The sequence below is a fragment of the Zootoca vivipara genome, chromosome 1, assembly GCF_965207765.1.
Source record: "Zootoca vivipara chromosome 1, rZooViv2.hap1.1, whole genome shotgun sequence".
NCBI lineage: Eukaryota > Metazoa > Chordata > Lepidosauria > Squamata > Lacertidae > Zootoca > Zootoca vivipara.
In genome coordinates, this window is record NC_142582.1 from 57,551,807 (window position 1) to 57,576,165 (window position 24,359).

At 44.7% G+C, this 24,359-nt stretch overlaps 1 protein-coding gene across 2 annotated transcripts in view; it reads right to left on the minus strand.

The window, feature by feature from the left end:
* LRP5 (LDL receptor related protein 5) overlaps positions 1–24,359 on the minus strand; it is a 126,778-nt gene that overhangs the window by 83,065 nt on the left and 19,354 nt on the right. For both annotated transcript variants that reach the window (XM_035130368.3, XM_088665658.1), the window contains exon 2: positions 1,186–1,582. In XM_035130368.3, coding sequence (XP_034986259.1) covers positions 1,186–1,582 — 397 coding nt within the window. The remainder of the gene's footprint in view (positions 1–1,185; positions 1,583–24,359) is intronic.

Here is a 24,359-nt window from a genome sequence, read left to right on the forward strand (position 1 = left end):
GAACATAGGGGTCTTGCGTCTGAGTAAACACACTTTAGATTACACTACATGTGTAGTTGCACTCAACTGCATTACATTTATCTGAACTAGTTCTTGAACAGCCTTCAAAATCTGCCATGCACCAGGCACATTTTTCACCTGGCTATTGGCCACTTGCGACCAAGTGAAGATGCCTGGGCGCCAGGATAGCGCCTGACGTCTCCGCCATCTGGAAGTGCATGCCTGGGGATCCTTGGATCCTGACTGTTTTCACACATTATCAACACATCCTGTAGAATTCTATCCAGGATATTTTATCTGCACAATCAGAATGAATTTCAGGAGCCAAAAAGTCATAATGAAAAATAGGAGCTGTCTGGCCCAAAAATGGCGACTAGGTATTCTGCTTAGCTATTTGGTGCCTAGCTTATATATCTGAGTATCTAACAGTGTCCTTGAACTATTTTTAAGCTCTGTGCCTGAACCAAAAAGTTAGAAAACCCTGATGGACCTGGATCTGAATTGAAACCAACTCAAGTACTTAATTGTTTGGCTTCCTGCTCACACTTCTTCCACCCTTCTGTTCATTTATATTACAACCTTGTCAAAGCTGAGGTTGCCTCTTTTACCAACTGTAACACATGTTACAAAACAATGCATTTAAGGTGCTAGCGCAATGATCTGTAACAGTTAACCATTTAGCCCAGCACACATTTGTCAAAAAACGGGGGGGGGGGGGGAAATGTGCCAGGTAAGCAAAACCTCTGTTTAAAAAAATCTTTTACCTGCTAGAGTTTACAAAGCATTAGACACCACGAGCCATTCGATGAATTTGAGCTACTCATTAAAATTTGCATAACTGAACCTACTGCACTTTTATACACAAAACTTCATTAAACACCTTTAACTGGTCGTGTTAACTGGAGATTAAGAATTCATAACATTTGGCTTTTAGGAGAAGCCTAACTTGGAAGAATGAGACTGTTTTAACGTTTTCTTTGGCACTTTAGTCATGGCACTCTTCCACGGCCTGCCATTCCTTCACAAGATGTATTTAAATCTAAACGTATGTTCAGAGAAAAATACCTTGAGAAAATAGAAACTTAAACGAGATTATATATTTTTTTTGTACAGACAAAAAAATTCCTATCAAAACAATCATAATCCTGCAAACCAATGCAAAAAGTTTAAAGAAGGGATGTTTACCCATGAGCTGGATCCAGGGCTATTGCTCTTGGCTGGTCAAGGTCTTGCCAAAAGAGAACTTTTCTAGATGTTCCATTGAGATTAGCAACTTCTATCCTATTTGTTTCAGAGTCTGTCCAGTACAATTTTTTCCCAATCCAGTCACATGCCAAGCCATCTGGGGAAACCAGACCTGACACTATGACGTTCTGCACCAGGTTCCCAGTTTGGTTAAAATAAGTCTGCTTGATGGCTTCTTCGCTCACATCTGTCCAGTAAATAACACCCTGTGAGTACATGAAGTCCACTGCTGCAGCATCTTCTAAGCCACTGACAACAACAGTTGATTCCATCTTCACTCCTCCAGCATCCACCAGTCTGACATCTCTCCGGTTAGCAAAAAGCAGGAGGGGAGAAGCTATGGAAAGGAAGAAAAATAAAGTGTTATGTCTGGTAAACCGTCACTTCTAAAAACATAGCAGTGATGCCTAAGCACTATATAACATCTTGGGATTTCCATTCAAGTAAAGTATTTGTTATTTGGCATTATTACGGCTTTTAGCACAATGCCACATATTATATTGTTTTTAAACATTCAACAAACTTTGAAATCATTTGGTAAAAGAAGAACACTTCCTCTAGACATTTACTGCCTTTAATATTCTGTGCTTAAGGAAATCAGCCCCTGAGTGCTCACTGGAAGGACAGATCTTAAAGCTGAAGCTCCAATACTTTGGCCACCTCATGAGAAGAGAAGACTCCCTGGAAAAGACCCTGATGTTGGGAAAGATTGAGGGCACAAGGAGAAGATGACGACAGAGGATAAGATGGTTGGACAGTGTTCTCGAAGCTACCAAAATGAGTCTGAGCTAACTGCGGGAGGCAGTGCAAGACAGGAGTGCCTGGCGTGCTCTGGTCCATGGGGTCACAAAGAGTCGGACACGACTAAACAACAACAAACCGCTTTGAGACTTTTTTCTTAAGAATATAAAGTGGTATAGAAATGAAATGAATAATTAATAAAAGTTCATGAAACCTCCAAACAGGGTGGATAAAAATCAATGATTTTTTTTTAAAAAAATCAAAAAAATCGGATTTTTTTTATTTAAATCGGATTTTTTTTATTTAAATCGATTTTTTTGATTTAAATCGGATTTTTTAAAAATAAAATGCTTTTTGAGGAAAATATATTACCATCCAAAGGTTATTCCATCATGAAATAAAGATTAGTTTTTTTAATTATGTAGAATAAGGTTGTATATGTTTAATTTTTGGGGTAAATAAATTCCATTAATCCATTCACAATGTCATGCTCTTCCAGAGGTTTTTGTAAGATTATTGGGCAGTTTCTCTGCCTACAAGATATTATCACAGATGCTAGGTTTACTTTTGCAGTTCTCAAAACTGAATTTGACTCAACAGAGATCAAATGCCTCTTCTTCACAGCAAAAATGTTATAACATGAACAGAGTTGAGAAAAAGACCTTAATCCCTTCAGTGCTAAGTTTCAAGAAGTTCAGTGAATAGAATAGAAACAATATTTTTCTGATTGTTTGGAGTGGACAGTATTTAAGTTTTTCATGTGTAGGCTGGGCTGACAGTCTAACTTTCTTAAAATATATATATTTTGTTTTTGTTTAGCCAAATTAGTTAACAAACATGGATGTTTGTTTAAGCAAATAACATATGCTGTAATGTTATTGTTTCAGTTGAATAAATCTATTTAAATTGTTATTATTAAAGTAATGATTATTTTTCTCCTTCCTAAGTACAACAGTAAAGTTGTCCAAATATGAATAACCTATTAAACTGGGGATAAAAAACTAATATGAAAAGTTGTTATTCTAAAAATCTTCATCTACTTGCATATTAAAGTTATACCAGCAAGAATTAGTCTTTATGTAGAAAACTATGATTTAAATCAAGCCTTACTGACTAGTGATTTAAATCGTGATTTAAATCGTGATTTAAATCAGTTTGATTTAAATCAAATCCACCCTGCCTCCAAAGACGTAACTTGCATGCACCATTCTAAGGTTCATTAGTGCCATCTAAATCAGTCACTACTTTCAAGCAGGAACATACTTAGGTCACTGGGTTTTTTTTCTGATACCACTGCAGATGGTGAGAAGGATTGCCTAGGAACATAGAAAGTCACCTTTTTCTGACTCAGGACATTGGTCCATTTAGTTCAGTACTGTACTGTGTGTCTGGCAATGTCTTTCTAGGGTTTTTAACAGGGATCTTTCCCAGTCTTACCTGGGCATGCTACAGACTGAACTTGGGACTGCTTCATGCAAGGAGATGACCAACTAAAGCCACATATGTTACTTATACATTATAGTTGTACCTTGGTTCTTGAACGGAATCTGTTCCAGAAGTTCGTTCGACTTCCGAAAACGTTCAGAAACCCAAGTGTGGCTTCCAATTGGCTGCAGGAGCTTCCAGCACTCAATCAGAAGCCATGGAAGCCGCGGAAGCCGTGTGAGATGTTCGGCTTCCAAAAAAAGTTCGCAAACTGTAACACTTACTTCCAGGTTTGTGGCATTCGGGAGCCAAAACGTTCAAATCGCAAGGCGTTCCAGAACCAAGGTATGACTGTATATTTTTTTTGCAAAAGTTGTTTGACAGAGCTGCAAGCTCCAATGACTGATCAAGCAGCTAAATTTTAATTAATTAGCATAAGCCAGCTTTAACTGGTAGAAATCAGAGTTTAGGACATATATTTATTTTTTCTGGTAAGATACTGTAAACGGGAATGAAAAGTATTTATGATGATGCTTCTTAACAGATAATGGTTGCTGTTGGAAATCGTGTAATAAGCAATGCTTTTTAAAAATCAACTTTCATAATATGCAAGTGTATTACATCAATTAAAAAAATGTCCTGCAAAATACCAACTCCTTTAACCACACTACCTTGTATAACGGGGACGCAGGTGGCACTGTGGGTTAAACCAGAGCCCAGGGGTTGCTGAACAGAAGGTCGGCAGTTCAAATCCCTGCAACGGGGTGAGCTCCCATTGCTCGGTCCCAGCTCCTGCCCACCTAGCAGTTTGAAAGCAGGTCTTAGTGTAAGTACCGTAGATAAATAGGTACCGCTACAGCGGGAAGGTAAATGGCGTTTCCGTGTGTTGCTCTGGTTAGCCAGAAGCGGCTTGCCACATGACCTGGAAGCTGTACGCCGGCTCCCTCGGCCAATAATGCGAGATGAGCGCCGCAACCCCAGAGTTGGTCACAACTGGACCTAATGGTCAGGGGTCCCTTTACCTTTACCTTACCTTGTATAATAAAGTGGGATACCCATTAGCATGACTGTCTTTATTTAGATAGTTGCATATAACAAAGGGATGACCCCTCAGCATTAGATTGTTTCCTACCAATTACAGCAGTTAACACAAATGTAATTAACTTAATGGAATACCAATATTCCAGAAGAGGGCACTAACTGTTACAAACAGCAATATTTCATTCAGGATCTGTTCAGTTCAGCAGCTTTCTAATGTAATCCAACACAGAACATTTCTCTGGCAAATTATTTGTCACTTCAAACCCTTCGAGAAATTCCACAAGTCCGAGCAACAGCTGCTAGATGTCTTTACTAATCAATTGCTGACTTCCCCACAAGAGGCTTGTAGCTTCAGCTGATGTTTCAGACTCCTAACATGCATGGAGTTGAGATCCAAATTTTTGGTAGTGAACTCCAATACACATACCACAATAAAAGATATACTATCATCAAATCACTTTTATTTATTATTGTTATTATTTATTCTTTGTCTTCGATATAAGTCACAAGGAAATGTTCAAAATATAACACAAACAGCTTTTTAAAAACCCACAAAAAGTATCAGAAAATGAGTTTTAAAAATGAAGGTGGGTGCTCTGGCATGCAACTTTTATCTCATAGTGCAATACAATCTTATAACTGGGATTATTTAATATTTTGACTGCAATATTCAGGACTTGAATAAGAATTATGCATGACTGTTTTGTTTTGCATTTGGCCTTGTACTGATGTTCATCATATGGTTATGTTTCCAATATTCAGTCCATGCTCTCTTTTACATCTTCGGCTTAGTGTTACCTATAGAACTTCTACTTCATGTATATATTTTTTAAAAACAAAAACAAAACAAAAACCCTGCAACCTTATCAATCCACACTATACATAAAAGACAGCATCTGACCATTTCGTACAGAATTCCCAGCACTCTACCGTGTTTCTCCAAAAATAAGACACCATCTTATATTTATTTTTCCTCAAAAAAAAAACACGGTGGCTTATTTTCAGGGGATGTCTTTTTTTTTTATTAAGTATGGTACAGTTTAACCTACAAGGTTATCTATAGGCCCCAAGGCTTATTTTGGGGGTATAGCTTATTTTCGGGGTATGGCTTATTTTCGGAGAAACACGGTAGCTGCAACAGCTTTAGCAGAAAGATCCAAGTTTGGTTTCCTTCTGATGTCCCACCAAGTTCAGTGGAACCATCTCCCATGTAAGTGTGCATAGGATTACAGCCTTAGGATTCCTTGGAGACCACCAGGGCAATTATCCCTGCTTAAAAGCAGTAGTTTGAAGGGCAGATGTGCCCCTAAGGAATCTTGCAGCTTTGCAAGTTTATAAAAAGAAACACTGCCACATAAATATGCAGCCACTTTCATATTAGGTTAGGCTGGCAACGCTTTCTGAAGCATTCAAAGGGGAAGACTGCAAGGTAGTGTATATATGCATGCGTTGTTGGTTGCAAACTGCCCCTTAAACCATAAGAAGTGCAGCTGGCTGAATGAGAAAGTGATAGAGCGTGTGTAGGAATAGAGCACTGGGAGGGCACTAGGAGAAGGGGACGACAGAGGATGAGATGGTTGGACAGTGTTCTCGAAGCTACGAACATGAGTTTGACCAAACTGCGGGAGGCAGTGGAAGACAGGAGTGCCTGGCGTGCTTTGATCCATGGGGTCACAAAGAGTCGGACACGACTAAACGACTAAACAACAACAACAACAACAACAACAACAACAACAACAACAAGGAATAGAGCAACATATCTAATAAATCCCTTTCTGATTAACCGCACTTATGGCAGAATAAGCATAAGTCAAGCACACCACATACAGTTGCTTAGGCAAGAGTTTTAAACAGAATGTTGATGAACGTGGGGTCTGGGGTAAGGACAGCTTGAGAAACGTCTAAATGAGGAACCAAGGAGCAAGATGTGACATAGTCTGCTGTGTTGTGGGACCAAATTTGCTTATCAGTCTGGAATAGCAAGGCAAAGAACTGAGGGAGAGGTTATCACCAAGAAGACAAAGATCTAGGAATCCAATCAAAAACAAGCACCCCAAGCTGGCTGGAGAGATAAAAAAGGCTGTAATTGGCTAGATACAGGATGCATGGCAGGGGTGGGGGAGGAGAAACACATGGAAGAAGAACAAAGTGCCAGGGAGTGGGGAAGACCTGGGATTGAGAAACTAGCTAAAAGCAGGAGGAAATATCTGGCCCATGGTCTGACCTATACACGAGGCAACTGGAAGTCACCTGAGCTTGCAAGCTAAGAGACCATAATGCATAAGAACCAATGGCTTTGCATGTGTTGCTTTTTCATTTGCGCATGTTTTGTTGAAGTTGTAGCATAATAACATTTCAAAGTCATTTTGATCCCATCTGATCTATCACTGTTTAGTTCACTTGGTAGGAAGACTCCAATGGACTCCGATTTCGTACTTTTCCCCTTCTGATGAATCTGAACGGGAAATTTTTAGAGGGGTGGCTATATTTGCATATAGACAACCTCCCCTCTCCCTACCACCTGGCAACAAAGTGATTCATTCACTTGCTCATCTTCCAGTGTGATTTATGACTTCGCCTGGCAACAATGCCCTGCTGCATTCTACACAAAATAGATGGGCCAGTCTCTCCACATAGGAGTAAATGACACAAATCAGACACTGAAAATGGTGCTTGGGAGGATATTTTAACTTCCCAGGGCAGGCCGTAAAAGACCTTAATGTATCCATTCTGGAAAAGGGGGGGGAATAACATAAATGAGCTTAATTACAATCCATTAATAAATTCAATGCCATCACTTGTGGGTTAAACAGAGACAAAAGATTTTAGCTCTTTTATCATGTGTTGATTAGCTTTTCAATGCCAGGATATCTGTGCTATCAATGACTGCTTTTAATTAATGGTTCCCTGCCATAGGTGTTAATACAATCATCTCAGCAATGCTGAGTAAATCCTCACCAATATCCCACTATTAAAATGCCAATTGAGCATATATTTAAGCTGTAATTGTTTTAGACTCAATTTTTCCTTATTGCCTTTTGACATTCACCTTACAATTTTCTCCTTTATACACCTGCCAACTAATATTTCACATCATGCATCTGATGAAGTCGGCTTCAGTCTACTAAAACTTGTACCAAAACACATTTGCTAATCTTTCAGGGAAAATATAAATATCCGGTTCCTTTGCAAACCAAGCAGAAAGGATGCAGTTACACTGTCACAACACATGCTCTGCTGAAACTGAAGTCTTTGGGGTAGCGTAGCATTTGTATCAAGAAACTACAGTATATTAGCTCCTTATAGCATTTCATAGCTGTAAAGCGGGTTAAATACTTCTATTCCATCCTGTCTGTGCATTTAGGATTGAGCAGTACAGAAAAGAATCACATTCATGTATAAGGAAATGGAGATACTCAAAATGAAAAGTTACGTACTCAGAGAAGTACAAGATGCCCACACTAAAGGATTGCCCCTTCTACAGGCATTCAGTACCCAATGCCAAGGTACTGTTGCACACAGCCCAGCATTCCATGGGAAGCTCATAGAAAAGCTCCCTAAAGGAAAAGGAAAACACCAGAGTAGGGAGTTTTGCTCCAGATCCACATGACAGCTACAAGGCCCTATGCCCTTCTTCAGCCACATCCAGTTTATCCTTGAGGGGCACTGAGAACGCAAACCAGAAGAGAGACATTAAGCCTTTGGAACAATAAACAATAGCAAATTGGAGATGGTTGATAAAGCCTGCTATGTGGATATGTGCTCCACATTCATTTCTGTCTGCTAACATAACGAGAAGCCATAAATTTGCTGACGCATTTTCTTCCTGATGTGTGGTCCAACACGCATCTAACATGGCAAATACTTGTGTCCATGATGAGCCAGGCCTATGCATAAAAGGTGAAAATCCTTTTATCTTCTCAAAGCGGACTCCAGCAATGAATATGGATGACTGTAATGTGTTTTGCTGGAATTCCATACCTGTCAATTCTTGTCTACTTTCAGGACTCTTAGAGACAGAGGAAGCATTACCCAGACTCCTGTACTGGGGGGGGGGGCTGAACTAGATGACCTTGAAGGTCCTTTCCAACTCTTACAATTCATCCATGCTGCTGGGCAAATGTTCTGGTTCAAAAAAATAAATAGCTATCTGTTTCAGTGCTGGGAAAATATATTATGCCCTTCGGCAGGAGCATAGCCTTAAGGAATAACTTCTCAACTTTTAACAACTGCATAATCACTTGGAAAAGCTCCAAACGTCCCTAATAGGCAAATGCTGCTGGAGAGGCATGGCACAAGGTGGAGACTGTGGCAGAAGGGCACTTTTCTTTTCAAGTCACCATGCAGAAAGGCCACACACATGCTTGGTTTCTTCTCTGTGGAAAATGAAGCTTATTTGACACAAGAAAAATAAATTTTAACAAATGGGAGGATGTGGTCTGCTGCAAACAAGACTGGGATTATTATGCCTTCGGGGTAATCAGAGATACATGCTCATACCTATTAGCTGCCTATTCAGAACACATCTGCATTTACAAAGAGACTCAGACCCCCATTTGCATTTAAAAACTACAGTTTGCAGACAAAACTGGTATGGTGTCTTATTTTTCCAATGCATAAGATAACCTACTTGGAGATATAACTGAATAAGAAATTGGCTACCATCCAGTCTTCAGGTTTTATGGGATACAGTGTCTTGACAGGCTTGACCTCAGTCACCAAAGGGATTCCCAAGCAAAAAATGCTTGGATATGGGTGGGTCGCCAAGGGAAAGGGTTTTTAGGTATTGTGGAGCAGCCAAACATCAATCAGTGGCCCCTGAATGACAAATACCTTCCACGGAGGAGAATTGTGCCTGAGAAAGATTGCAGAGAGATACTGATGGAAGCAGGATTTGTGTGGGGTGGGGGTGGGGGTGTAATTCTGATATGAAAGGGAGAGCGACAGAGCAAAGGGGGGAGGTTTGAGGTTACTTTTTAGGGTTTTGGAAAATATATTATCTTCATCAGACCTAAGTCAGCAAGATTAATCTACCTTGTTACAGTGACAAATACATAGAACAGGTGACATTTTGAAGAAAGCCTCAGCCATTCACATGTATGTCTTAAGGCTCAGTCCAAACTCCCACCCCTGCCACAGGGCCAATGCTGTATCCACAGAAGGTGAGTTGAGGCCTGTTTAAGATCCAGTGGATCCTGGGCCAGCCCTGCCCCCTTTCTACCCTCAGAAGAGCCTGCTTCAGGGATGCCACCAGTGGGCTTTCAAACAAAGACCCACGGCATTCAATGCAACATTTCCAAGGAAGCATGCATAGGACTTCACCCCTAGCCATTCAAAAAGCAGGGAGGGGAGAAGCTTCTTTTATTATTTGGAATGACTACTTAACAAAAACATCTTTAGACTACTTTGCATTTTGCACCCAGCCCTGTTCCACTGGCAGCTACTACTGTAGAACACCTGAAATCCATTGATCACTAACTTCAAAAGGTAGATTAAATGTTGATTTTAATGCAATGAACCTTCGTATTTAACCTGAGTTTAAACTTGTCGGATATAGTCCTCTAAAGAAAGGGACTACTCCTTTCATCCTGGAACAGTGTGTGTGTGTGTGTGTGTGTGTGTGTTTTGAATTCCCCACACGCAAGCACACAGAGGCATAGTAGGGTTTTCTTCCCCTCCTGGGGAAAAAATGTAGGTGTGAAATTAATCCAAAAAAGTAGTCAAAGAAACTCAGTTCCTGTTTCTTCCTCTTTTTTTATGCCTAACCTGTGACTACAGCAAGTCACTTTTGTAGAATAAAAATGTTTGAAAAGACAGCTTAGGCTTCATGAACCACTATGACTTGTGTTGTAGTTTCCAAATGGTATTAGGAATTGTCAAAGGCCTTAAAATTATGTTTTCCCTATTCTGTGTCATCTATTTTGAATCTGCAAAGCTCATTGTTGTATTATGGCTAGAAACACAATATGCAAAGGGTATAATCATATAACTATCTACTGCCACTGGTAATGCTTTATTGACTGTAAAATACTTTTTAGATCTTATAGCATAAGTTACTATTGAAATGCACACTGCTACATTAACAAAAGAAAGAGGGAGAAGTGTCCTACATTCAGTTCACAGGCAGCGGGTGGAAATACAGTACATTTCTTTGGCATTTTAAAAAAACCCCAAACAATAAAAACCCACAATGTCTTCTCCATTTCACCATCTTTTCTATTCACAAATTTTGTGGGGGGGAAACTCAAAACATCTCAGCTATCAATCAAGGCAGTTTCATTTCACTTTTTTATTATGCATGTTGTCCACAATGTTTGAAATTTGGAGAAAGAGAAAATTAAAATTTATTTTAAGAATCATTTATGCACAGAGCTACAACAGATGTCAGAGTCTGGTTTTTCACCCCTTCTTTAAACTGCAACAGCCTATACTTTAAGCTGGTTATTATATACAACCTCCTGTAGAGCAATTTCATCCATGCCTCCATCTCAAAATATGAATTATTTTTAGTGACAGTCTTATGTACGCCAAGCATTGTTTTGGGTTATCATACTACAGTATAGCAAAGACAGGAAGACAGTCTGAACCTCTATCAAGGAAACTTAACTCAAAAAGGAGCTTGATAAGTTCAGCACCAAGGCAGAAGCCCTCATACAGTTCCCCCACAAAATTTCTAGTAGCAAATTTATCAGAAAAATGGGAAACTCCCCCCCCCCAGAACTGTTACTCAGTTTAGACTGTCTATGAAGAGTTGCATAGTTCGGTGTGTGGTCCCATGGAAAAAGAAAAATCCCCTAACATTTCCCTGACTTAAGTCACCGCACTCATTAACAATTTCTGCTTGCACAATGGAACATCCCCTACCTCTCCTCTCCTAAAAAGGTAAAGGTAAAGGTACAGGTACCTATTTATCTACTTGCACTTTTTAGCGTGCTTTCGAACTGCTAGGTTGGCAGGAGCTGAGACTGAGCAACGGGAGCTCACCCTGTCGTGGGGATTCGAACTGCCGACCTTCTGATCGGCAAGCACAAGAGGCTCAGTGGTTTAGACCACAGCGCCACCCGCGTCCCTTCTCCTCTCCTAAAAGGTAAAGGTACCCTGACCATTAGGTCCAGTCATCGACGACTCTGGGGTTGCGCGCTCATCTCGCTTTACTGGCCGAGAGAGCCGGCGTTTGTCCGCAGACAGCTTCTGGGTCATGTGTCCAGCATGACTAAGCCACTTCTGGTGAACCAGAGCAGCGCACGGAAACGCCATTCACCTTCCCGCTGGGGTGGTACTCCCCAAATCTGCTCTGGAAGATTTGGGAAACACCAAAGCAGATGGGGGACGGGGGACGGAGGCAGACACACAGGGAAGGAGAAGGGAAAAGCAAGTTCCATTGTAGGGATGGAAAGACATTATTGTGAGTGCAATACTTCACTGGATACAATCCAATATGAAGCTTTTTACATTTTCTCCAACAGCAACTTAAAGCACTACAGACTGGGGGGGGGGGAGATACCACTGGATTCAGATAAGCTGGGATCCCTTCTCACACAATATTTAATAATGGCTATAAAAATGGAAGAAATAAGCCCTATAAGCATTCATGAAAAAATAACAGTAAATTAATACTAGTTACTTCATGGGGGAGGGGCTTACAGTCTGTCTTCTTTTGAGATGCTTTTGCAATTTTACAATAATAATAATAATAATAATAATAATAATTAAAATTGATATACCACCCTTCATCAAAATATTTCAGGGCAGTTCACAGAATAAAATACAAGATAAAACACAAGTAAATGATTAAATCAAAACAAGAAAATAACCTCGCCCTTCCCACAATGCAAAAGTCAAGACCCAGAAATGAAGCAATATTATGTATAAAGAAGGGGCATGTTGTTTGAAAAAAGGTGTTTGAAAAATACATCTTTCTGTGCCACTAGAAGTTTTCCATCATTTAAAAGTAACCCAAAAACACATTTCCCTTGATTAGTGTGTATCAATAATAATTTTAAAAATAACAAAATTCATCCCTCCCCCAACTTTACAAGCAAGCATCACTCTGTCGAGTGTTATAAAATTCGGGCAGCTAGTTTTGGGTTTGTTTTGCACAGGCAAGAATTGCACATTTTAAGGACTCTCGTAAAAAATACATTTTCTGTACTGTGTAAGTTAAGTTTTTTTGCAATAATTATAGGGTTTCAGAAACCAGAGAGATTTATTTCAGAATCTTGGTTTTACTTGGCAACCTACAGTTTGTTACTGCTAACATTATTATTTACAACGAAATATAGCACTCTGATTATATACTATTTCATTTGGACAAAGTTACTTTATTTCCCTGGAGAGACTAATGTCAAAATGACATTGTCCAAAACAACAAAAAAACACATTCTCTGGCCAAGTGGACAAAGGTGCATAATGAAAATATAAAGCAATTAAAAAGCTTTCTAGTTTTATTATATTCTTGAAGCACATGGAAGTGTGCACAGAAATGTCACCCACAGCAACACTGGAGTCTTGCTGACCACTTCGCTCATGGTCCATAGTCCCCTTCTGTCCAAAGTGCCTATGCTCATCTTACACACCTCTCTTGCTCGTTCACTTTCTCAATCCACTGCCCTATCCAATGCTACGCCCTCAGATAAACTGCATGCTTGGGCTCAACAACTTGACTAAATTCTCTTGTCACTTAGCCAGCCACCTTGACAGTCTCAACATCTACTCCTGGTTCTTCCACCCTCACCTCAACCGGCACACTGATGGATCCACTGCCTTAAGACATGAGTTTTTACTTGCGTCTAAATTTACTCTTAGTACATTTTTCTGTTGCAATATCTGCACCTGAGTGCTCAGGATGCTTGTAATGTAAACATTCCACGACGTCACCAAAATTCCACTTCTAGGACTCAACACAACGTCAGCACAAGTATCCAGGCAACCGATTCCAGTCATTAGTGCATGCTGACATTAACAACCAAAGAAGTTCACATACACTATTTCTATAGAAACCCATCAAAGTCCCTCATCTTCATTTGTCATGCATATTGATACATTGAAGGAAACAAACTTGCTCTCTCTTCTGCTTAGCCTACACCCAGTTCTGAGCTGAGAAGCTGCATTACACTGGCACCTATACATATATCAAAACCCTAGTAGGTGACAGAACAATGTTTGTCATCCTAACCTATTTTCCAAGTACATGGTGGGAGCTCAATAGGAATAGGAAACACGATTGCCATATAGACTTGGTTTTTCATTGCCCAGAGGGGCTCTGGCATGCCTCTGAATTTAAAATTACCAAAGCACAAAAGTTAAGACAGCTAACAAACCACATTCTGAATACAGGTTTCTATCCTAAATTTCACTTTCTTTTTGGTAAATGCCAAAACAAAAAACCTTTTTGGAAAAGTTGCAGACATGCCCAGAGGCTCCAGCTTCAGATGTGAATGTTTTAGAGGAAGTTACTCGTAGCGGAGTTTGGTTCCTGTCCTTTACAAAGAAAAAAGGAGCCATAGATATAGCGTCTGAGAAATTAAAAGGTTTAAATTTGTTGAAAACAAAAAGAAGCAAACAAAGTCCAGCTGCAATTAAGTACACAAGTACAAGGCAGGTAGCAAAGTTTCAATACCAAGCCCACTCTACATCCCTACACCAGTCTTCACCAAACTGTTGCCTTCCAGGTGTTTTGGACTAGAAATTCCATCAGTCCCAGACCGTATCACCATGCTGGCTGGGATTAGAAGAGTTATAGTTCCAGACATCCGGAAGGTACCAGCTTGGCAGTTGCCCTATACACAATTCAACAACAGTTTCATTTTAAATGTTCATTACCCAATACCCGAAAAGCAGTAACAAGAACAATAAAAAAGAAAGGAAAAAAGATCAAGGCAAGAAAGAGAAAGGAAGGTAGGTTGTGAGGAGGGAGCAGCAATATTCCAAAAACAGCATAATTCCAGAAAATTGTACTTCATAAGCATATTATCCAAAAATTCCCCCCCCCAAAGGAATCCATGAGAAGAGTGTTGCTGCCATTTCTGTGCCTTTTTTTTACTTTAAAAGTCCATACAGTGGCTACAAATTCACAATTTATTCTACAATTTACTGCCAACCTGTTTAGTCAATGCCTAAAGGTCCTGGTCACCCTTGCATTCCTTATTCCTATATTTGAGAGATCACCTGTATGGTCATCTCTGTGAACTATGGTCTTTTCCTTTCCCATTGTTCCTCCTGAGCCAGAACCAGCCTTTGTGATTAAGAAAGTAAGTGTGGGTTCACAGTTTCCAGAGAGTCAGAATTTGGGTCAAAAGGCCCCATGGAGCCTGTATTCCAGTTTTAAATAGGACATGGCAGTACGTCACCATCCTCCTCATACTGCTGGACTGGAGGCTGGTGGAGAGATGAAGCTGAGAAGGCGCTTTATATCATATAATATAAAGCGGATTGTGGTAGGGCTGTTAAGAAATTTAGCTTAGGGTTTGGTTTGTGTAAGGCCACAGCTCATGCTGAGTAATGGGGGGCGTGCGTATGCAAATTCAGTGGACCTGATTGGTTGATGGGGCCCCTCTTAAAGCTGCGTCCACCATTTTCTAGTCACATTTTTGCCTGGCGTTTGAATTGGTAACACCGATTCCTGACTTGGCAAAGGAGCTCTGTGATCTTCATTCTGGTTGTATTGGTTGTTATTATTGCTTTTTATCCCCTTTGATTGGTTTAGTATTTGTCTCCAGGACCCTTACCTCCCTGTTTATTCTTTTCGTTATTTGTGCCCCCGTTCCTTTCCCCTCCCCCTGCCCAACCCCCCCCCTCCCGTTTGCTTTTTGGCCCCGCTGACGGTTCGGACTCGGCCGGTGTGGGGCTGGGAGGATCGCTCAACTTTAGAGCGTGTTCTTTGAGGGGGTTGGGGGGGGGTTGGATCCTTTTGCCGGATAGCCGGCGTGCGTGGTGCCTTCCCGCGGTTTGCCGGCCTTTGTGGCCGTTGCAGCGGCCGAGCGCCTGCGCGCTGAGCGCATTTTGGGGGCAGCTTCCCTACGAAGTCGGGCTGGTCCAGGGGCCGTGGGGGGCCTGGTTTTTCTTTTATTGGAGCGTATTTCGCTTCCGCGCGGCCGCCGGAGGCCTCAGCAGGGTCGGAGCTTTGCCTGTAAAAGCGTCCACTCCGACCCCCACCTTTTTTCCTGTGGCGCTGGGGCGCGTTAGCGCTCGCGCCTGAGTGCATTTCGCCGGGCTTCGCGGGGGCGGCGTCGGCCGACGGCCTGCCTCCCGCTGAACAGCTGTTCCCCCCCCCCGGCTTACCTCGCCCGGCGACTTTGCGGCGGCGGCGCTATCTGGGAGTGGGGCCCGTGCTCCATTGCGAGCCTTCGGCTCGTGATTTTGCGGCGCGGCCTGATTGGTGCTCCGGGGGAGCTGCGGGGGGACTGCTATCGAGCCTCTGAGGGCCGCGGCGTTAGCGCCAGAGCGCGGGGGAACTTGCTTCGACGCGGGGAGCCTTTCGCGGGGGCGGTCGTTTCCGCGGCGGCGGGAAGCGCCCCTGCCTTTTCTGAGGCCACGTGACCGTTGCCATTTTCCCCATCGCCTGCGTTGGCGTCCCGAGCGCCAGAGGTTCTTGATTTTACCTGTTGCGCTAGCCTGTGGGAAGCCCATTCTCTGCATGGTTATCGGGCGCTCTTTATTGAGGCCTGTGTGCTGAATTTAGGTGACTTGCGCCATCTGCTGGCCTTGTTTGAGTTGGGCAGCCTGCCCATTTAAGTGGTGGTTCACCCATTGGTATTCATTGCTTTACATTGAGTGCATTGCTTGCAGCGCGCAGGTCTCCCCATTCCTTTTGTTTGGCCTATTCCAATTTATATTTTAATTATATTTGAGTCTAATTTTAATTCTGCTTGTTTGGCATTTTTACCTAATTCTATTCCTGCCTTTGTTAATTGGATGGTGGCCTATTTGTGATTGCTGTTTTTCCCTTGCAGGGGCTTGGGCTATCCCACCTCCCTCCCTTGGGTCTACTTTTAAGGGGTGTGGTTTGTTTTGAAGCTTGGCCTAACAAGGCCTAGCTTTGGGCTCTCTGCCTAGTCATAGTGTGGGGGCGCCATATTTTGGGCTGCCCCAATTTTGCGTGGCGTGACGCCACCTGCTGGGGGATAGGGAAATTTTTGGCTAAGCAAGGGATTTTCGGTTTACCTTGTTTTTGTGGTTTTGTTGTTATCTCATATTTCTGCTCAGGATGGCAGCCCGACCGCCCACATCTGGGGGCTCAAAGAGGCTGATAAAGGGAGCATCCAGGAGGCTGCGATCTCCGTCCACGCCCACTGCTGCTGGTCGCGTGGAGGCCTTCATCGCAAGCCTTGCTGGGGATCCGCAAGCCCTGGCACAGCTTGGTGCGGGGTTGGATGCCCTGTTACAGCGCCCAGCCGCTTCCGAGGCCCCTTCTACCTCTGCGGGTGTACCTCAGCAGACTGGACATGATCCAGCGTCTGCAGCGGTGCCTCCAGATTTCCAGGGCCCAGCCCCTCTTTCTGCTCCCTCTACCTCTGCAGGTCCGTCCCAGGATCCCCTACAGGCCCCGGCGGTGGTGACACAGCCCCTGTTTACTATGGCAACCATTACTGAATTGCCCGAGACCACGTCGGGACCAGCGGATACTTCCGAAGACGACGTTGTCGCGCCATCTGGCGTTATGTTTCCGAATGCCTCCTCCACGCCTCTGGTGGCGCCGGCGGCCCCTCCCGTCAAACGACGAAGCGAGGGGAAGCAGCCTCGGCGCACCAGGAGGAGGAGGCAGGCCAAGGGCAGAGTAAGTGGGCAGGGGCAGGTGGGGCAGACGGGGGCCTCCTCTAATGTTGTTGTCTCACCCGTTGCTCCACCCCAGACTTCTGCCGTGGCCTCGCGACGCGAGGCGCTGTCGTCCGCATCCGGCGAGGAGGCCCTCCCAGTGCCGGCTAGAGTGTCGCAGGGCGGCAAACGTCATCGCAAAAGTCGTTCCAGGAGGCGTGCCAAGAGGCGCAAGGACGATACCTCTGCTTCAACCACCTCAGGTTCGTCCTCTAGCTCCGAGGATTCTGATCATTCTATGGGATTGTACTGGGCTTACGGGGAAGTGGATTCGGGGCTCCCTCGTTGGGCCTGGGCTCGTCGAGCGAATTCCCATCGTGCTCGTTACGGAGCTGTACAAGAATGTCTCAATGGGGAGTTGGTCCCTGAAACCACATTTTCTACCAACAGTACTAGGGATATTATTCCGGGTAGCCATCTGTCCTCTAAACTGAGATCTAGGATTCTTAATGGTAAATACGTAGACATTTTTGACTTGGCCCCGCCAGAGGACGTGGTCCCCGAGCAGGGGAAGGCCATCGTTAGTACTAAGAGAAAAAGCAGAGAGAGGAAGGTGGAGCGGACTTTCGAGCGCTGGCTCGATTGTTACCAAGTTTTTTCAGGGGTAGTTGTGGCGGCATATCCTCGCAGGGCTCTACACCTTATCGTGTACCAGTCCATCGTAAGGTCAGCATATAACATGGCGGGGGAAGCGGCCGCAATTGCTTATGATGAGCGATTTCGTAGGCGGGCGTCAAACATTGACACCGCCCGCTTTGACAGGAAAGACTTGGACCTTTGGACCACGTATGTGGCTCCGTCGGTTTCCCGAAAACCCGCCGAGCAGCAAAAGTCTAAGACCCAGCCTTTTAAGGCAGTACCCAAATTGCGCTGCTGGGACTTCAATAAAGGACTGTGTCAGCGCCCGCAGTGTATTTATGCGCACACTTGTGACCGGTGTGGCGGTAGCCACCCGGTTGTTAACTGCTATGCGGGCCGGCGGCCCTTTCGTGGGGGTCGGGGAGGATTCAGGCAGGCTCCAAGGGGCTCCGCCCCTGCCCTCCCCGCCCCCCCCGCAGCCTCCACATCAAAGTGAATTGCTTCAGTTAGCTTTTTCTCCCATTAAGTTACCGGCCCTTAAACACTGGTTAGCCTCCTATCCCAATATTGAGGCGGCTGCATATCTTCGGGATGGTTTCTCCTTCGGGTTCCGGATTCCGATAGCTTCGGTTCCCCTGGCTAGGAATCCTAGGAACCAGAAGTCGGTGAGAGAGATGCACGAGGTCGCAAGGCGGAAGGTTAACAAAGAAATAGCCCTCCAGCGTATGGCTGGTCCTTTTGAGTCTCCGCCTTTTCCCAATCTGCATCTCTCTCCCTTGGGAATCGTCCCCAAAAAGGCTCCGGGTGAGTTTAGGCTCATTCATAATTTGTCTCACCCTAGGGACACGTCCGTGAATGACGTGATCCCTCCGGAGCTTTGTACGGTCAAATACGCTTCTCTCGACCAGGCAATTAAAATGATCAGAAAGTTTGGGCCGGGGGCCTTGTTGGCAAAATGTGATATCGAATCGGCTTTTCGATTATTACCAATTCATCCACATGATTTTTGGTTGCTGGGCTTTCAGTTTGAAGGCGCCTATTATTTTGATAAGGCCATGCCAATGGGCTGCTCCGTAGCCTGTGCGGCCTTCGAGTGCTTTAGTACGTTTTTGGAATGGGCCCTTCGCGCTAAGACCGGATTAACGGGGGTCACTCATTATTTGGATGATTTTTTAATGGTTTCTGCGGCCGATACGGGTGACTGTGTCACCCTGCTACAGGCATTTAACGACCTTACCAAGGAGCTGGGCGTGCCCCTTGCGGAGGATAAGACTGAGGGCCCAACTACCAGGCTCACGTACCTGGGTATCCTTTTGGATACCGTTAACCAGACTTCCAGCTTACCTATGGAGAAGATCACCACGCTTCGACGGGTGATTGAGGAAATGCTGGTGCCGGAAAAAGTGACGCTTCGCCAGCTGCAATCGTTGCTGGGTCACTTTAATTTTGCCTGTAAAGTGGTGTCGCCTGGTCGCCCCTTTTGTGCGCGTTTGAACAAACGCACCGTTGGCCTGCGTCGGCCTCATCACCGGGTGCGCTTATCGCAGGGTGAGAAGGCTGACTTGAGGATGTGGCTGGTATTCCTGGAGGAATACAATGGGGTATCCTTGTGGCAGGATGTTTTAAACCTGCACAACGATTTCCAAGTACACTCCGATGCAGCGGGTTCCCTGGGATTTGGTTTGTTTTGGAATGGCAGGTGGTGCGCTCAAAGATGGCCCCCTGCCTGGCAGGACACTGAAATCACGTGGGATTTAACTTTTCTTGAGTTCTTTCCTATAGCAGTTGCAGTCCATATTTGGGTTGACGACTTCAAGGACCGCCGCGTATGCTTTTGGTCAGACAACCAGGCTGTGGTGACTGTCCTTGCGAAACAATCTTCTAAGTCAACTCGGGTATCGGCTCTGCTGCGGGCATTCGTGCTGCAGTGCCTGCGTTTTAACATTATTTTCTCAGCGCATTTTGTCCCGGGCGTGGCCAACGATATAGCTGACGCTTTGTCACGATTTCAGATGGAGCGCTTCAGGTCCCTGGTTCCAGACGCACAACATCAGCCGGAGATTTTCCCGGATCGTCTTTGGAACCTTGGCAGCTGCTAGTCTTGCAGGGAGTAGCTGCTTCTGTTTCCCCCTCTACCCTGCGGGCTTATCAGAAAGCTTGGACTGACTTTTTAACTTTTCGCAGTCAGTCGCTCGCGGTGGAGGGAGCGGCCCGCCCCTCTTCTTCCCAGGTGCTTCAATATTTGGCACACCTGTTTCACCTGGGAAGGGCTGCCAGGACCATAAAGCTCCAGTCTGCGGCCATTTCGTTTTTCTCGAAATTGTTTTTTAATAGGGACCCTTGCGCCAAATTTGTGGTGCGTAAGGCCATGGAGGGTTGGGGCAGGCTTTGTCCTCCCCGTTCCCCTACCAGGAACCCAATTTCTTTTGACCTTCTCACTAAGATGAGATTGAAGCTTAGGGTGGTGTGTTGGTCTAAATATGAGGCCCGTTTGTTTTCGGCCGCCTTCTCAGTGGCCTTTTTTGGCGCATTGAGAATTGGTGAAATTGTAGTGGGTCAAATGCGTCAGGGGGTGCCAGGGGGTTTGCTACTTCAGGACATACGCCTGTCACCAACGGAATTGTTAATCACGATTCGGAGTTCCAAGACCGACCAGGCTGGTAAAGGAGCAGTAATGCGACTGCCTGCTACGGGGCAGACGGGCCCCTGCCCGGTTAAGGACGTAGCCAAATTCTTGGCGGAAAGGCCAGCTGGGGAGGGCCCCTTGTTTGTGCATCAGGATGGTAATCCGATGACTAGGCTGCAATTTACTAGAGTTATGAGGAAGGTGATAGCGGCATGCGGTTGCGTGGCCGCTAATTACGCTCCTCATTCCTTTCGCATTGGGGCCGCCACTACGGCGGCCCACTGGGGTCTCTCGGTTGATGCTATTAAGGATTTGGGCAGGTGGAAATCTGCAGCGTATAGATCTTATGTTCGGAAGCGCTCCTAACTTTGTCGTTTGTTTTCCAATGTTTCTCCAGGGCTCGCGGACGTGCGCATATGGATGGTGGGACATTCCATAGTCCATTGGGCAGGCCTTCGCGCTGGCCAGACGCCATTGGGTCCTCGACTTGGCCTTCCATCCAACATCCAAGTGACCTGGATGGGCAAGAGGGGCATGCGCTGGGGGGAGCTTCTCCCTTTGCTGCGGCGCAAAGCCCTCTTGCTCGGGTGCCCGTCCGCCCTGGTGATCCAGCTGGGGGAAAATGACATCCCCGCTGTGGACCCGTTAACTCTTCGCCTGGCTATCCTACGGGATTTGTTGGAGATAAGGACTTGGTTCCCTGATACCGTCGTTTTTTGGTCCCAAATGTTGCAGAGGATGCAATGGCGGGGTGATATTCCTCCTCTGGCTGGGGAAAGAGCCAGGAAAAGGGTTAACAGCGCAGCATCCAAACGGGTGTACGAAATTGGGGGGAGTCTGATTCGACATCCCGAAATTAATGTTAGAGCCCCGCTTTTATATCGGGATGATGGGGTTCACTTATCCCCTGATGGGTATGATATTTGGCTGCGTGATGTGTCTGAGGGTTTAAAAAGTTGGTTAGGTCTCTGAGTGTTGGCGGCAAGCCAGGGCTGGCTTGATTGGCGGTTAGGCTTTTGGTTGGTTAATCGGTTGGTAGAGGGGGTGGCACACGGATGCCTACCCTCACCTCCGTTTGCTCCATATAGAAGTATTCCGTTAAAGGAATCTCGGGGCTTACACTCTTGTCCTTACCATCCCGCCATTGGCGGGAATGGTGGGCCCAATTTTAAGAGCAAGAGCCTTGAGGAACATTCTTGGTGAAGGTGAGGAGGGAATGACTGGGCGCAGCCACCTCCTCACTCCCAGGTATGTTTACTTGGCTTCCATTCGTAAGTCGGAGCAGGAACTGTCCAAGCGGACAGTGGTGAGTCCTGTCCTATGGTGACAGCTGATGTGAGTCCTGCCACGTGGGGCAGATGAGGTGAGTCCTGTCCTAAGGGGACAGCTGATTGAGTCCTGTCCTAGATGGACAGATGGGGATAGTCCTTCTTTAGGAAGGACGAGTGAATAACCAAAAGCCTAAGCCAACACTCGGATTAAAATTGTGTATTTAATAAAGTTGTGGCCCAAAATTATTTGCCAAAAACCAAACCATAATTCTGTTGTCAGTTGTGAGTTATTTAAGGTAATTTTCTGGGAAGCCTCGACACACAAGGCGCTTTATATCATATAATATAAAGCGGATTGTGGTAGGGCTGTTAAGAAATTTAGCTTAGGGTTTGGTTTGTGTAAGGCCACAGCTCATGCTGAGTAATGGGGGGCGTGCGTATGCAAATTCAGTGGACCTGATTGGTTGATGGGGCCCCTCTTAAAGCTGCGTCCACCATTTTCTAGTCACATTTTTGCCTGGCGTTTGAACCCCTCCCACCCGCCCTTTCTTTCTTGCAGGTTAGCACGACATTGCTATTGCCTTCGGGGCCGCCTGTATTCAGGGGTCAGTAGGAATTTTTCCAATTGGCTGATTGGCCTTGCCTCTTGGTTTTCGCCTACTGCGCTAGCAAATTGTCACAACTTGTTAGGTTGGCGGTTAGGCTTTTGGTTGGTTAATCGGTTGGTAGAGGGGGTGGCACACGGATGCCTACCCTCACCTCCGTTTGCTCCATATAGAAGTATTCCGTTAAAGGAATCTCGGGGCTTACACTCTTGTCCTTACCATCCCGCCATTGGCGGGAATGGTGGGCCCAATTTTAAGAGCAAGAGCCTTGAGGAACATTCTTGGTGAAGGTGAGGAGGGAATGACTGGGCGCAGCCACCTCCTCACTCCCAGGTATGTTTACTTGGCTTCCATTCGGAAGTCGGAGCAGGAACTGTCCAAGCGGACAGTGGTGAGTCCTGTCCTATGGTGACAGCTGATGTGAGTCCTGCCACGTGGGGCAGATGAGGTGAGTCCTGTCCTAAGGGGACAGCTGATTGAGTCCTGTCCTAGATGGACAGATGGGGATAGTCCTTCTTTAGGAAGGACGAGTGAATAACCAAAAGCCTAAGCCAACACTCGGATTAAAATTGTGTATTTAATAAAGTTGTGGCCCAAAATTATTTGCCAAAAACCAAACCATAATTCTGTTGTCAGTTGTGAGTTATTTAAGGTAATTTTCTGGGAAGCCTCGACACACAAACAATGACTTACTGTACTTGCCTAAGGCCTCCTAGTTCAAGGTGGAGGCAAAATCTGAGGGCTAGACAGTTCCCATCTCACCTTCTTAGCTGCTACATTACATCATGTATGCCCTGCTCTTTACTAGAAGACAAACTGATACGAGTGTGCGGAAAGCAAAAACAATATAGTACGTAGTATTCACCAAGCATGGCAAAGGTTTTGGACTAAAAGTGGGGTCATCTTTCTTGCCATGACAACAGGGCAGACTCCAGTCAACACTGAAATCTATGGCAGATGTTGCATGCCGCTCCAACCTGAGCCGCTGATGGTGGTGCTCAAAGCATTATACTCCAAAAAAAAAAAATCCTTCCAGCAGCACCTTAGAGACCAACTAAGTTTGTATGAGCTTTCGTGTGCATGCACACTTCTTCAGATACGTGCATGCACACAAAAGCTCATATACAAACTTAGTTGGTCTCTAAGGTGCTGCTGCTGGAAGGAATTTTTTAAATTTTGTTTTGAGTACGTCAGACCAACACGGCTACCTATCTGTAACATTATACTCCAAGAGGCTCGTGCTTCTTCCATGGCCACAGCCATGGCCCTCTGTCTCTTGCTACATTTAACAGACTGAAAACAGACTGTTTCCCTAGAACACCCCTCAGTCAACTAAAATCCTAAAAAACTAAACTCTTTTGTCTCTGCCCATTAACTCAGAGCTTAAGGGTGGGGCTCCACCCCTTTGTGTCTGACATAGAGCTTCCCCTTTCTTAATGGCTTATCACCTTGCCTTTGTTAAGTTAACAACTCATACTTAGCTGCCATTATCAGGCGGGCCTGGTTATTGTAGCAACTGAATTGCTGTATCTGGGATTCAGGAGGCTTGATTTAAATTCTATTACCTATCAGGAATTTAGGGGAATCTGGCATTCCTAAACCCTGGCACCCACTATTCATAAACCCACAACTCATAACAGCAGAGTTCAATTCTAGGCTCTATAGGTTCTTGACTATACATATCATGATGATCAGGTTTCTTTTGTAAAATAAAAAAAATCCTTCAGTAGCATGCACACGAAAGCTCATACCAAAATAAAAACTTAGTTGGTCTTTAAGGTGCTACTGAAGGAATTTTTTTTATTTTACTTCGACCCAGACCAACACGGCTACCTACCTGTAACCAGGTTTCTTCTGGAATTTGTTTGGTGAAAATTTTCTTTTCTTTTGGAATTTATTTGGTGAAAACATGAGCATACTGGGGAGCCAGACCTATCTACGGTTCATTAAAATATTATGAATAATAAGTCAAAGGACCTGGGCTGACAAGTATGCATCACTTTATGCATCTCT